Source organism: Coregonus lavaretus, assembly GCF_964263955.1.
Source record: "Coregonus lavaretus genome assembly, chromosome: 18".
In the NCBI taxonomy this organism is placed as follows: Eukaryota; Metazoa; Chordata; class Actinopteri; order Salmoniformes; family Salmonidae; genus Coregonus; species Coregonus lavaretus.
Window position 1 is genome coordinate 5,704,705 of NC_140005.1, and position 16,190 is coordinate 5,720,894.

General features: G+C 42.8%; 1 protein-coding gene across 1 annotated transcript in view; it reads right to left on the reverse strand.

The window, feature by feature from the left end:
* Window positions 1-715: 715 nt before the first annotated feature.
* The window catches only part of LOC311145958 (NACHT, LRR and PYD domains-containing protein 12-like), a 42,999-nt gene continuing 27,524 nt past the window's right edge, over window positions 716-16,190 (reverse strand). Inside the window, exons 9-13 of the mRNA XM_084182361.1 lie at window positions 7,173-7,346; window positions 6,839-7,009; window positions 4,379-4,552; window positions 2,650-2,684; window positions 716-2,356 (exon numbers count right to left, since the gene is read on the reverse strand). Coding sequence (XP_084038487.1) covers window positions 1,800-2,356; window positions 2,650-2,684; window positions 4,379-4,552; window positions 6,839-7,009; window positions 7,173-7,346 — 1,111 coding nt within the window. The 3' untranslated portion in view covers window positions 716-1,799. The remainder of the gene's footprint in view (window positions 2,357-2,649; window positions 2,685-4,378; window positions 4,553-6,838; window positions 7,010-7,172; window positions 7,347-16,190) is intronic.

Below are 16,190 nucleotides of genomic sequence, written 5' to 3' on the forward strand. Positions count from 1 at the left end.
TTAAAACTACAAAATGTTTTCACTCCGCCCCATTGCAAAACAAGTAGAATTGCATGAAATTTGTTATAAAATTGGAAAATGTTCTCTTCGCCCCATGGCAAAATGTGTAGAATTGCAGGAAATTAACTTTAAAAGTTACTTTTTCAACCAAATCTCGCATAGGGCCCCCGGAACTTATAACGATCACCCTGTCAGAGTGTTTGAGTTTTTAAATGTTTTGTGTATTTTAGTTCTAAAAATGCTTATAAAGTTTTTAATTCACAATTGAAAATATCAGACTTGATTTGCTAGAAGAAAATAAATGTATCAACCCCTACAAAAATGTCCATTAATTATAATCCACATAATAATTCACATTTCCTGTTGCTGTAGGATTATTTTCCTGCTGTGAGAAACTGGTCAAATTAAGATCCTACTGATTATATCTGTATCTCTCTATTCTATAAAATAATCTTACATGTTAAGAGGAGAGCATGTAGTCGTATTTTGAAATGTGTTATGTTGAGTTTCACGTCCCCCTTTCCTTATTCGGTGGTGAGTGGAAACCCCGAGCGGATGCTTCAGGTTTTAACCCCATGTGTAATCTGTGTTTCCCCTTTTATCTGTGGTAATACTGGGCTGACACTGTTCCGCTCCCAGCCTGTTATTTCAATAGTGTGTCAGGAGGTCAGGTACTGTAAACAGTAAAAATATATACACATTTTAGCTGATACAAAATGTTTGTTGGGGGACTTTTATTTTGAAAACTCCCAATGAATGATGTTGAATAAATGTGTTATGAAGGTTGTTATGAATGATACTGTAACAGTAAATGTGTTATGACTGGTGTTTAGAAAGGCGTAATGTATACCCCCTTCATATAAAGTGTTACTCAACAAGCTTTATAGTTGGTAGCAAAAAGCTGTGTTGAAGCAATCGAAGTTACGTCAGACTGCAGATTTCAATGTTGGTTTGGTGTTTGTAGCTTAGGTGTTTCAAGAGCAGTGGCGAATCCAAATTGTACCATTGAAGTCTATGGAGCTTTTATGCAAATGTTTTAAATGGTTATAGTCAAAACGTACACATGTAGTATCCAAATACACATACCGTACGCAACAGAATACAGAATAGAAAGTCAGGAGCCATAAAGATGTACCATAAAACCATAGCTCAACCATAGCTCAACCATAGATCAACCATAGATCAACCATAGATCAACCATAGATCAACCATAGATCAACCATAGATCAACCACAGATCAACCATAGCATATATAACAGCAGCATCAATCAAACAGCATTAGTAAATACATACTGTACCACAATACAACACAGTACAACCATTAGCATCAAATATAGAATCAATGAACCAACAATAACAGACAATTACACCATCGTAAGATACCATCACTAATACAAATATTGTCATCCTTAGAAACCAGGCTACTGCACATAAATCAACACATGATCCATCTCATAGATCCATTAAAGAATCGTATTGCAGCCAGTACTAAATAAATATCGCTGTAATCTCTCTGTACCTTAACAGAATAAGACGTTGCTTTGCGGCTGCAGCAGGACATTGTGCAGGGGCAGAGTCACAGTTCAGAATAGTCCGTGTTTTCACCCCCCTCCTCCTCTCAACTATGAGCTCCAGCGGTCAAGCTTCAGTCCCATCCAGAGTCGACTTTCTTGACCAGCGTGTCATTTGAAAAAAAAAGAGAGGACACTGGCCAATACACTCTTTCCAAACGTAAAAAAAGCAACTCCGGTTTCTTAAAAAGAACAGCCTGTGTGGCCGTCACAATTATCATGACAAACTTATGACTGTGTTTCTTTGAAGGCTTTGTTGTCTACATGGCACAGGGTCACTGAAGAGCCAACCCAAAGCCTAAACCCTGGGTAAAGAGGCTCAGTGAATTTGGCTTGGAACGTGTGCAGGAGAGTTGCTGTGTCTGAGGAGACGCTGTAGAAGGACAGAGTGCCGGCTGGCCAGTCCAGATACACTCCTACTCTGTTGGAGCAGGGGACCGGTATGAAAGTACTCTTATTATTGTACAAGGCAGTGTACCTGTGATCAGAGCACAACATTCTCCAGGACTTGTCATTAAATCCAAACCCACAGTCTTTCCCCACTCCTTTCCTGCCGATTCCTTTATATGTTACTGCTATATCAACCACATCTCCACTCCACTCTGCCTCCCAGTAGCAGCGCCCAGTCAGACCTTCTCTACAAAGCACCTGTGTCCAGTCCATAAATCTGTCTGGGTGATCTGGATACAGTTTCTCTTCTTTCTCCCATGTCACCTTTCTGTTGTCCTCAGACAGAGAGAGGTGTCTGTATGCTGTGTTCGGGTCCAGTGTTAGCTCACATGCAACTAATGAGGTTAATCAAGGAAGAACAGAGCATGTAAAAGTCATTATGGAATGCGCTGTAAGTATCAGAAGAATTTTCAAAACATTAGTGAAGACGGACGACCGACTTCATTGGTAACAAACCTGATAAAGCTACATAAAAAAAATGTGTTGTTCCTTCATACACTGCAATGAAAAATTACAAATGGAATGAAGTCATGGTCGGCCGCCCGCCTTCACTAGTGTGCTGTTTGTACATGCATTTTTGGATACTTATTCAAGACGTAAAAGCTTGATTTAACAGCAAATTACTTACATCTCTGAAACAGCAAAAACCCTTCAACGTGGCCACTGCAAGAAAAGCACAATGATATGAAGTGACTCTGAAAACCTTATGATATACAGTGGGGGAAAAAAGTATTTAGTCAGCCACCAATTGTGCAAGTTCTCCCACTTAAAAAGATGAGAGAGGCCTGTAATTTTCATCAACTATGACAGATAAAATGAGATTTTTTTTTTCTCCTGAAAATCACATTATAGGATTTTTAATGAATTTATTTGCAAATTATGGTGGAAAATAAGTATTTGGTCAATAACAAAAGTTTCTCAATACTTTGTTATATACCCTTTGTTGGCAATGACACAGGTCAAATGTTTTCTGTAAGTCTTCACAAGGTTTTCACACACTGTTGCTGGTATTTTGGCCCATTCCTCCATGCAGATCTCCTCTAGAGCAGTGATGTTTTGGGGCTGTCACTGGGCAACACAGACTTTCAACTCCCTCCAAAGATTTTCTATGGGGTTGAGATCTGGAGACTGGCTAGGCCACTCCAGGACCTTGAAATACTTCTTACGAAGCCACTCCTTCGTTGCCTGGGCGGTGTGTTTGGGATCATTGTCATGCTGAAAGACCCAGCCACGTTTCATCTTCAATGCCCTTGCTGATGGAAGGAGGTTTTCACTCAAAATCTCACGATACATGGCCCCATTCATTCTTTCCTTTACACGGATCAGTCGTCCTGGTCCCTTTGCAGAAAACCAGCCCCAAAGCATGATGTTTCCACCCCCATGCTTCACAGTAGGTATGGTGTTCTTTGGATGCAACTCAACATTCTTTGTCCTCCAAACACGACGAGTTGAGTTTTTACCAAAAAGTTATATTTTGGTTTCATCTGACCATATGACATTCTCCCAATCCTCTTCTGGATCATCCAAATGCACTCTAGCAAACTTCAGACGGGCCTGGACATGTACTGGCTTAAGCAGGGGGACACGTCTAGCACTGCAGGATTTGAGTCCCTGGCGGCGTAGTGTGTTACTGATGGTAGGCTTTGTTACTTTGGTCCCAGCTCTCTGCAGGTCAATCTCTAGGTCCCCCCGTGTGGTTCTGGGATTTTTGCTCACCGTTCTTGTGATCATTTTGACCCCACGGGGTGAGATCTTGCGTGGAGCCCCAGATCGAGGGAGATTATCAGTGGTCTTGTATGTCTTCCATTTCCTAATAATTGCTCCCACAGTTGATTTCTTCAAACCAAGCTGCTTACCTATTGCAGATTCAGTCTTCCCAGCCTGGTGCAGGTCTACAATTTTGTTTCTGGTGTCCTTTGACAGCTCTTTGGTCTTGGCCATAGTGGAGTTTGGAGTGTGACTGTTTGAGGTTGTGGACAGGTGTCTTTTATACTGATAACAAGTTCAAACAGGTGCCATTAATACAGGTAACGAGTGGAGGACAGAGGAGCCTCTTAAAGAAGAAGTTACAGCTCTGTGAGAGCCAGAAATCTTGCTTGTTTGTAGGTGACCAAATACTTATTTTCCACCATAATTTGCAAATCAATTCATTAAAATTCCTACAATGTGATTTTCTGGAATTTTTTTCTCTCAATTTGTCTGTCATAGTTGACGTGTACCTATGATGAAAATTACAGGCCTCTCTCATCTTTTTAAGTGGGAGAACTTGCACAATTGGTGGCTGACTAAATACTTTTTATCCCCACTGTATTGTACACATGTATACATTTTACAGTTTAAAAACAAATCTGTTTTACCTGACTGTTTTGAGATGATATTGGGGATCCTCCAGGGCAACAGTGAGCAGCTCCACTCCTGGGTCTCCTGGGTGATTGTAACTCAGGTCCAGTTCTCTCAGGTGTGATGAGTTTGAGTTGAGAGTTGAGGAACATTCTTCCAAGTTTTTCTCTGTGATGTTACATCGGTTCAGCCTAAAAAAAAAAAAAAAAAATAGCTATATCTTAGTGGCTAATGTAATGAAGTAGAATTGTATTGGGGGCTGCCACTAACGCTAGGGTTATCAGGAGGGAACTATTTACAGAGCTATTTGTTTTCTAAACAAATTGTTTTATATTCAGTATGATATATTTGATTGATCAATTTTTACATTTGCTCCAACTACATATGCTATTCTATCCGGTAAATAGATGCAGAACCGTAGCCAGGGAAAGCACACTAGCCAGTGCGCCAGTCAGAGACCCAGATCGGCTACTTTATTTGATTTATTTCACCTTTATTTAACTAGATAAACCAATTCACATTTGCAATAACGATCTGGCTCCACTGAGAAACATACAGTGATACACACAACTACTCATTTGACAACAGCAGCAATTACAATTTGCTACATCATGAGGTTGGAGTAAGATCTTTCAGATACAGTGCCTTCAGAAAGTATTCACACCCCTTGACTTTTTCCAAATTTTGTTGTGTTACAAAGTGGGATGAAAATTGATATAGTCGTCATTGTTTTGTTAACGATCTACACAAAATACACACATTTCAAAGTGGAAGAAAAATTCTAACATGTATTGATTGATTCAGGGGGTTGAATACTTATCTAATCAAGATGTGTTAGTGTTTTATTTTTCATTTTTATTTATGATAGAATCACTTTTGGTTGTTGATCATTGCTAGACAGCCATTTAAGTCTTGCCATAGATATTCAAGTCGATTTAAGTAAAAACTGTAACTAGGCCACTCAGGAACATTCTATGTAATCTTAGTAAGCAACTCCATTGTATATTTGGCCTTGTGTTTTAGGTTAGGTTATTGTCCTTCTGAAAGGTGAATTTGTCTCCCAGCGTCTGTTGGAGAGCAGACTGAACCAGGTTTTCCTCTAGGATTTTGCCTGTGCTTAGCTCTCTTCCATTTCTTTTTCTCCTAAAAAACTTTGTAGTTCTTGCCGATGACAAGCGTACCCATAACACGATGCACACACCACCATGCTTGAAAATATGAAGAGTGATACTCAGTGATGTGTTGTGTTGGATTTGCCCCAAACATAATGCTTTGATTTCAGGACATGAAGTTAATTTCTTTGCCACCTTCGTTGCAGTTTTACTTTAGTTGATTATTGCAAACAGGATGCATGATTTGGAATAGTTTTATTCTGTACAGGCTTCCTTCTTTTCACTCTGTCATTTAGGTTAGTATTGTGGAGTAACTACAATGTTGTTGATCCATCCTCAGTTTTCTCCTATGACAGCCATTAAACTCTGTAACTGTTTTACAGTCACCATTGGCCTCATGGTGAAATCCCTGAGCAGTTTCCTTCCTCTCCAGCAACTGAGTTAGGAAGTCCATCATTACTTTAAGACATGAAGGTCAGTCAATGCGGAACATTTCAAGAACTTTGAAAGTTTCTTCAAGTGCAGTCGCAAAAACCATCAAGCGATATGATGAAACTGGCTCTCATGAGGACCACCACAGGAATGGAAGACCCAGAGTTACCTCTGCTGCAGAGGATAAGTTCATTGGAGTTACCAGCCTCAGAAATTGCAGCTCGAATAAATCCTTCACAGAATTCAAGTAACAGACACATCTCAACATTAACTGTTCAGAGGAGACTGTGTGAATCAAGCCTTCATGGTCGAGTTGCCATATTATTATTATTATTATTTAATTGTTAATATTATTAGACAGTAGTTGCCATATTATTCGTGTTACTAAGTGTTGTTTGTTTGTTTTGTTGTTTCCATTTGGACACTTGAAAACGAGATGTTGCATCTCAAGAGATTTCATTCTGCAAAATGTCTAATAAATAAATAAACTACAACTGTTTTTTTAAAGTCAGTTCAAGCCCTCTGATGTGATCATACATGAGTTCACTTCATAAATCTGACATGAATGTTAACGTGCATGCAGCCTGAAATTAACATAATTACACACCCAACATCACCATATTTGGGTAGAAAAATCCACTATTGTATAGACAGTAGAGCAGAGAGGAGAGAAGAGATGTCAAGAGGTGACCGTAACAAATTGATATTCTATGTACAGACGTTCACTTGTTCACCAGTAAAACTGAGTGTACGCACATCTCAGAGCAGACGTGGGATTCATTTGAACACACCATATGATCACGTTGATGTTGATAAATACAGAATCTTGCTTGGAAATAAGCGCATGTCCACTTTACTATCTGTCACCTTCATTTGATAAAGGAGGGCCAAAGTTAATATATGGTTGTAAAGTCAAGTCGCTAAATAATTCACCTCAGCGTCTCCAGTTTACACTGCAGACTCCCCAGTCCAGCAGACAGCAGCTCCACTCCTGAATCCTGCAGGTCATTGTCACTCAGATCCAGCTCTCTCAGGTGTGAGTTTGAGCTGAGAACCGAGGCCAACTCTTCACAACATCTCTCTGTGAGTTTACATCTATTCAACCTAAAAGAAAACAAGTTGGACAAAACAAATTGGATCAAAATTCACAGGTATTTGCACAGTGTAACACCAGAACTCCCTGAATATATATTTATTTTAAAAGCTTAGTCACACTTCAAAGGAATTCAACAAGGTTCTGCTTATCAATAATGCCAGTAATACTGACCTCAGTGTCTGTAGTCTACAGGTTGAACTCCCCAGTCCGGCAGAGAGCAGCTTCACTCCTGAATCCTGCAGGTCGTTCACACCCAAGTCCAGCTTTCTCAGGCATGAGGAATTTGAGCTGAGAACTGAGGCCAGTGCTTCACAACATTGCTCTGTGAGGTTACATCCATGTAGCCTATAATATAAATAAATTGTTGAAGTAATTACATTTTATACAGCATTTAGGCCTCAGTTTTCGATGTATTCCTATTTTTTTAGACGGTGTGCAGGTCTCCATCTCTTCCAGTATTCTCATTTTGATACTACATGGAACCCAAAAGTGTTCCACCTGGAACCAAAAGCGTTTTACTTGGAACCAAAAAGAGTTATTCAAAGGGTTCTCCATTGGTGACATCCGAAGGACCCTTTTAGGTTCTAGATATCACAATTTTTTCTAAGATACTGTTTGTCGTCCAACATTTCTGTCATCCCTCTCCATGTCTCTAATCACTTCTTTTTCAAAAAATCATTTTCTGTCTTCCAACCCCACCCAGTCAACCCCTACCAAGATGGTTACATGCGGTCGCAACCTTCGCTCTCCCTCTTCCACTTCGCTCTCCTCCTCTGCCCTACACTCTTAGAAGTAACGGCGCTATCTAGAACCTAGAAGGATTCTTCGGCTGTCCCCAGAGGAGAACCATTTGAAGAACAATTGTTGGTTCCAGTTAGAACCCTTTTGGATCCAAGTAGAACAGTTGTGGGTTCCATGTAGAGCCCTTACCTGGAACCAAAAAAGGTTATCTTATGGGTTGCGGTGACCATATTACTGCCACACGAGTCATGACGGCAGACAAATTCCACGTGACCATTTAGTCACAGTTATTAGGCTTCTCCAAGCTCTGATGCTGCTGATGGTCATTAGTAGCCTACCAAACTTGCTAACTGCCTGGTACTCAGCACTCTATTGTCCCTCTAATCACTCTGACATCAAGTCAAATGTAATCGAAAATCAAATCAAACACTTAATGAGAACCCATGAGCTCATGTTGCGCAACATTTCTATAGGCTAAGCAATTGTGTAAGAAAACAGAGTGATGGCCTCTATTAAAAAGAGGAGGATCCCATCAGCTTTCTATAGGCTAGGCCTACTATATTTATTTCTCAACTTTCCTAATATTAAGCACATTGCTTATTTTACAACAGGAGTATAGCCGACCTGGCTGGCATGAAAATGAACCATGGGAAAAGCGTCCTCCATTCTTTATTTAAGTGCATAGATGACATGTATGTTTTCCCCTGCCCCTGTTTCGAGACAGGTGCATGATAATGGTCCATTCTAAATCACAACACATATTATTTAGTATATGTAAAGACAAAATTAAATCAAGAATAGTGTGATGGGTGACACTATTAGCTTATCACTGAAGGCAAGAAACAGCACATGCTTTTTTTGGTGACTTTTTCTAAAACTACTTCCCGAGGGGGAGAGCTCAACATCGTCAAGGAGCGGGTGATCAGGACAGTTAGCTCTCTTCACCACTTGCTTGCTGAACACCTCCAAGAGCTGTACCTGCTGGTAACCGCCCTGTCTAGCCTGTTTTTGTTGCCAACATCAATATTACCAAACCAGGCCACCGTAGAAAAAGTCTAATTAAATAAAACTCCTATAAAACATTATCATCATTGTCTTGCTGACATTAAAAGAGTTAATCTTTCTCAGAAAGAAAAGTTGCTGCTGTCCTTTTTTACACACTCTTAGAAAACAGGGTTCCATTAGGGTTCTTCGGCTGTCCACACAGAAGAATCCTTTTTGGTTCCAGGTAGAACCATTTTGGGTTCCATGTAGAACTGTCACGCCCTGGTTCTGGGGACAATGTTATGTTGAGCCAGGGTGTGTATTCTATGTTTGATTTTCTATGTTGGGCTGAGTGACTCCCAATCAGAGGCAACGAGTGACAGCTGGTTGTCTCTGATTGGGAGCCATATTTAACTATCGGTCTTTTCACTTTGTGTTGTGGTTTCTTGTTCCGTGTTGGTTTGTTTTTGTAACCAAGGACGTCACGTTTCGTTGTTTTGATCGTGTGATCTTGATAAAATAAATATGTTTGCTTTCAACGCTGCGCCTTGGTCCTCTCCCTCCTTAGACGATCGTGACAGAAGAAACCACCATAACAGGACCAAGCAGCATGAAGAAGAGAGAGGATGGACTTGGGAGCAGTTGAGTAGGAGTCTCGACTGGGCCAAGCCAAGAGAAGAGGAGAGAGGTTGGACTTTGGAGCAGTGGGGTGAGAGTCTGGCGAGAACGATGGAGGCCTGGCCCACGGGGAGGAGAGACCCCCAGAAAATTTTTAGGGGGGGGCTCACGATGTCGGACCAGCAGGAGGCCGCGATAGAGCGGCCCAGCGGGTTGCCAGAGGAGGCCGCCAGGTTACGGGGGCCACTGGTCGAAGAGGGGATGGAGGTTGTAGAGGCACGGCGAGAGGTACTGGGGTGTGTTACCAGTCCGGTCCGGCCCGTTCCAGATCCCGAGGTAGAGCCAGTGGTGTGTGTCCCCAGTACGGTCCGGCCTGTTCCAGCCCCTCGCACCAAGTGTACGGTGCGCGTCGCCAGCCCAGCCCGGCCTGTCCCTGCTCCACGCACCAAGCCTACGGTGTGCGTCGCCAGCCCAGCCCGGCCAGTCCCTGCTCCACGCACCAAGCCTACGGGGTGCGTCGCCAGCCCAGTCCGGCCCATCCAAGCTCCCCGCACCAAGCCAGTGGTGTGCGTCATCAGTCCGGCACGGCCCGTGCCTGCTCTCCGCACCAAGTCTGTGGTGCGTTTCGTCAGCCCTGTCCGGCCCGTTCCTGCTCTCAGCACCAAGCCTACGGTGTGCGTCGCCAGCCCAGCCCGGCCAGTCCCTGCTCCACGCACCAAGCCTACGGGGTGCGTCGCCAGCCCAGTCCGGCCCATCCAAGCTCCCCGCACCAAGCCAGTGGTGTGCGTCATCAGTCCGGCACGGCCCGTGCCTGCTCTCCGCACCAAGTCTGTGGTGCGTTTCGTCAGCCCTGTCCGGCCCGTTCCTGCTCTCCGCACCAAGTCTGTGGTGCGCGTCGCCAGCCCAGTCCGGTCCATTCCTGCTCCACGCACCAAGCCAGGGGTGCGTATCGTCAGTCCGGCTCCGGCCAGCGGGGCCAGACCGGACCAGGGGTACTTTGGGGGGTTGGAGAGGGAGTGGGGATCAGGTCCGGAGCCGGATCCGCCGCCAAGGCGGAGTGCCCACCCGGTCCCTCCCCTGTGGGATTTAGTTGGCGCGGTCGGAGTCCGCGCCTTTAGGGGGGGGTACTGTCACGCCCTGGTTCTGGGGACAATGTTATGTTGAGCCAGGGTGTGTATTCTATGTTTGATTTTCTATGTTGGGCTGAGTGACTCCCAATCAGAGGCAACGAGTGACAGCTGGTTGTCTCTGATTGGGAGCCATATTTAACTATCGGTCTTTTCACTTTGTGTTGTGGTTTCTTGTTCCGTGTTGGTTTGTTTTTGTAACCAAGGACGTCACGTTTCGTTGTTTTGATCGTGTGATCTTGATAAAATAAATATGTTTGCTTTCAACGCTGCGCCTTGGTCCTCTCCCTCCTTAGACGATCGTGACAAGAACCTTCTGTGGAAAGGGTTCTACATGGAACCCAAAATGGTTCCACCAGGAACCAAAAGCGTTCTACCTGGAACCAAAAAGGTTTCTTCAAAGGGTTCTCCTATGGGGACAGCGGAAGAACCCTTTTAGGTTCTAGATAGCACCTTATTTGCTAAGAGTGCTGATGGCATCTGTGTTCTCCTCAAAGGTCAACTGATTGTCTACAAAAAAGTAATAATAATTGCCCGCGCTGCAGGCGGCTATATCGGTCCGCAAATATAGGACTATTAAAGGCCCAGTGAACTGCTTTTGTGAAAAAAAGATTTCAACAACAAAAAATATATTTTATTAATATATTTTATATTTATTGTGATTTTTCAGGGGGTGTTGCAGCACCCTCAGCATCCCTACTTCCTGCGGCTCTGCCACCACCGTTCCCAGGTACTTTTAAGCACTGACCAGCTAGCTCAATGTACTGTAATTGTCCATAACCACAGCGGGCGTGGGGTTCTGTGGCTGCCTTCTAAAGTCAAATGGCCATGTCTCTAGTTTTGGAGACATTCAGTTGGAGGAAGCAGTTCTCACACCATGACACAAAGTAATCTACCACAAGCCCACGCTCAGACTCTCCATCCTGTAGTAGACTGATAATGACTGAGTCATCAGCAAACTTGATGATGTCTGTTTTCGTATTACAATCATTAGTGTAGTATGTACGGGAAGGGAGAGAGCACGCAACCTTGTGGGGATCCGGTGGAGGAGCAGAGCTGCTTCCACATGACGCCATTTACTCTCACTTGTTGGGACCGGTCAGTAAGGAAGTCCACTATCCAGCACAGGGAGACACCATCCAAAGTGTAATGAATAACTTCACCATGCTCAAAGGGATATTCAATGTCTGCTTTTTTATTTTCAACCATTTATATTAGTTGTATTGGTAGTATTAGCAGTAGTTTATATTAGTTGTATTAGTAGTTGTAGCAGTAGTTTATATTAGTTGTATTAGTAGTTGTAGCAGTAGTTTATATTAGTTGTAGTAGTAGTTGTAGCAGTAGTTTATATTAGTTGTATTAGTAGTTGTAGCAGTAGTTTGTATTAGTTGTATTAGTAGTTGTAGCAGTAGTTTGTATTAGTAGTTGTAGCAGTAGTTTGTATTAGTTGTATTAGTAGTTGTAGCAGTAGTTTATATTAGTTTTAGCAGTAGTTTGTATTAGTAGTTGTAGCAGTAGTTTGTATTAGTTGTATTAGTAGTTGTAGCAGTAGTTTATATTCGTTGTATTAGTAGTTGTAGTAGTAGTTTGTATTAGTAGTTGTAGCAGTAGTTTGTATTAGTTGTATTGGTAGTTGTAGCAGTAGTTTATATTAGTTGTATTAGTAGTTTGTATTAGTAGTTGTAGCAGTAGTTTGTATTAGTTGTATTAGTAGTTGTAGCAGTAGTTTATATTAGTTTTAGCAGTAGTTTGTATTAGTAGTTGTAGCAGTAGTTTGTATTAGTTGTATTAGTAGTTGTAGCAGTAGTTTATATTCGTTGTATTAGTAGTTGTAGTAGTAGTTTGTATTAGTAGTTGTAGCAGTAGTTTGAATTAGTTGTATTGGTAGTTGTAGCAGTAGTTTATATTAGTTGTATTAGTAGTTTGTATTAGTAGTTGTAGCAGTAGTTTGTATTAGTTGTATTAGTAGTTGTAGCAGTAGTTTATATTCGTTTTAGCAGTAGTTTGTATTAGTAGTTGTAGCAGTAGTTTGTATTAGTTGTATTAGTAGTTGTAGCAGTAGTTTGTATTAGTTGTATTAGTAGTTGTAGCAGTAGTTTGTATTAGTTGTATTGGTAGTTGTAGCAGTAGTTTATATTAGTTGTATTAGTAGTTGTAGCAGTAGTTTATATTAGTTGTATTAGTAGTTGTAGTAGTAGTTTATATTAGTTGTATTAGTAGTTGTAGCAGTAGTTTATATTAGTTGTATTAGTAGTTGTAGTAGTAGTTTATATTAGTTGTATTAGTAGTTGTAGCAGTAGTTTATATTAGTTGTATTAGTAGTTGTAGCAGTAGTTTATATTAGTTGTATTAGTAGTTGTAGCAGTAGTTTATATTAGTTGTATTAGTAGTTGTAGCAGTAGTTTATATTAGTTGTATTAGTAGTTGTAGCAGTAGTTTATATTAGTTGTATTAGTAGTTGTAGCAGTAGTTTGTATTAGTAGTTGTAGCAGTAGTTTATATTAGTTGTATTAGTAGTTGTAGCAGTAGTTTATATTAGTTGTATTAGTAGTTGTAGCAGTAGTTTGTATTAGTAGTTGTAGCAGTAGTTTATATTAGTTGTATTAGTAGTTGTAGCAGTAGTTTATATTAGTTGTATTAGTAGTTGTAGCAGTAGTTTGTATTAGTAGTTGTAGCAGTAGTTTGTATTAGTTGTATTAGTAGTTGTAGCAGTAGTTTATATTAGTTGTATTAGTAGTTGTAGCAGTAGTTTATATTAGTTGTATTAGTAGTTGTAGCAGTGGTTTGTATTAGTAGTTGTATTAGTAGTTTGTATTAGTTGTATTAGTAGTTGTAGCAGTAGTTTATATTAGTTGTATTAGTAGTTGTAGCAGTAGTTTATATTAGTTGTATTAGTAGTTGTAGCAGTAGTTTATATTAGTTGTATTAGTAGTTGTAGCAGTAGTTTATATTAGTTGTATTAGTAGTTGTAGCAGTAGTTTATATTAGTTGTATTAGTAGTTGTAGCAGTAGTTTATATTAGTTGTATTAGTAGTTGTAGCAGTAGTTTATAATAGTTGTATTGGTAGTTGTAGCAGTAGTTTATATTAGTTGTAGGCCAGTTAGTAGTTGTAAAATAACTTTTTTATGCTTTATGTTTTAGTTGTTTATTATTAATATTACTATTATTATTTAATTGTTAATATTGTTAGACAGTAGTTGCCATATTATTCTTGTTACTAAGTATTGTTTGTTTGTTTTGCCATTTCCATTTGGACACTTGACAATGAGATGTTGCATCTCATGAGATTTCATTCTGCAAAATGTCTAATAAATAAATAAAATAACTGTTAAAAGTCAGTTCAAGCCCTCTGATTTGATCATACATGCATGCCGCCTGAAATTAACCTCATGAAACGCCCAACATCGCCATATTTGGGTAGAAGAATCCACTATTGTATAGACAGTAGAGCAGAGAGGAGAGAAGAGATGTCAAGAGGTGACCGTAACAAATTGATATTCTATGTACAGACGTTCACTTGTTCACCAGTAAAACTGAGTGTACGCACATCTCAGAGCAGACGTGGGATTCATTCGAACACACCATATGATCACGTTGATGTTGATAAATACAGAATCTTGCTTGGAAATAAGCTGTCACGGTTTCGGCCGAGGCTGCCTCTCTTCCTTGTTCGGGCAGGCTTCGGCGGTCGTCGTCTCCGGAGTACTAGCTGACACCGTTGAATGTTTCTATGTTCGTTTGGTTTTGTCTGTATTATGTACACCTGTTTTCGTTTAGCACTAATTAGTGTCCTATAAGTTCTCGTTGTGTTAGTCTAGTGTTGTGTGTGATTGTTTCGCTGTCGTGTTTGTGCGCTACTGTTGCCTTGTGCATTTCGGAATTTTCCTCCTCTGTGTTAGGAGGTTATTTACGCACTGTTTTGTGCGCCTTTTGGTTTTCGCCTGTGTGCGGACTTTCTCGCCTCCGGGCGTTTGGCTCGTTATTTTGAGTGTGCTTTTCACTAAAGTCTATTGGACTTATTTCCTGCGTCCTGCGCCTGATTCCTGCACCACACCCACCTACAGCACCCACTGACAGAATCACACACCTGAAGGATGGAATCAGCAGGAGCCGCAGCAGCACATGAGTCTCTGGAGGATCGGGTCCGGGAACAGAATGACCAGATCCTTCGTATCGGTAACGCCCTGCAAGACGTGATTAACACCCTGCAACGCTGGGAGACCAGAGGGACACCCCCAACTCCACCTCCCCAGCCATCAACATCAGCCAGTCAGCCCATTCAAGCTCCGGAACCCAGGGGAATTCGACTCTCCCTCCCGAGGGCCTATGATGGGACCGCGGCCGGGTGTCAGGGCTTCCTTCTCCAGGTGGAGCTATACCTGGCCACCGTGCACCCGGCGCCCTCTGGACACGAGAGCGTGTCCGCCCTCATCTCCTGTCTTACCGGCAAGGCATTGGAATGGGCCAACGCCGAGTGGAGGAGAATAGACGCCACCACCATCACTTACTCTGAGTTCTCCCGCCGCTTCAGGGCTGTCTTTGACCATCCACCTGAGGGGAAAGCGGCGGGGGAGCGTCTGTTCTACCTCCGGCAGGGGAGGAGGAGCGCCCAGGAATTCGCCTTAGAATTTCGTACTCTAGCGGCGGATGCAGGGTGGAATGAGCGGGCCCTCATCGATCACTACCGCTGTAGTCTACGAGAGGACGTCCGTCGGGAGCTGGCCTGCAGGGATACCAGCCTCTCTTTCGATCAGTTAGTGGACATGTGCATCAGGTTGGACACCCTGCTGGCTACCCGCGGACGGTCCGAGGGGGGTCCGTCCATTTCATCCTCCAGCGCCTCCGAGCCGAGCCCTATGGAGCTTGGGGGTGCTGGCGCTAGAGAAAGGAGGGGTCGGAGTACGAGGGGGGCCGTCTCCTGCACCATCTGTGGCCGTGGAGGACATACCGCGGCTAGGTGCTGGGGAGGGTCTCCTAGGGGAGAAGACGACAGGCTCCGCACTGGGGAGTCATTCCAGGTGAGTAGGCGCCCCACTTACCCAGAGCTCTCTGCTGCGCACTTCTGTATACCTGTGCGTTTTCCACAGGTAGCACCTCATTCCCAGCATAAGGCGCTGGTAGATTCAGGCGCGGCTGGGAATTTTGTGGATTGAAAATTTTGTTTAGAATTAGGGATTCCCCTTCTTCCTGTTGAGGTCCCATTCCCCGTTCATGCCCTCGATAGCCGTCCGTTGGGATCGGGCTTGATCAGGGAGGTCACGGCGCCACTTAGGATGTGTGCGCAGGGGGGTCATGAGGAGATTATCCAGCTGTTTCTGATCGACTCGCCTGCGTATCCAGTGGTGCTGGGCATGCCCTGGTTGAGTATCCATAACCCGTCTATTTCGTGGCAGGAGAGGGCTCTGATGGAGTGGTCTGCCCAGTGTGTGGGTCGATGTTTAGGCGTTTCCGTGGGGGCTACCTCGGTGGAGAGTCCAAACCAGGTGCCCGCATTGCACATTCCCCCTGAGTATGAGGATTTGGCTATTGTGTTCAGTAAGTCGAGGGCGACGCAGTTGCCTCCCCATAGGCAGGGAGATTGTGCGATAGACCTCCAGGCAGGAGCTGCGCTCCCACGGAGCCATGTGTATCCTCTGTCTCAAGAGGAGAAGAGAGCTATGGAGACTTACATAGACGAATCTCTGAGACAAGGATACATACGGCCTTCCACTTCCCCTG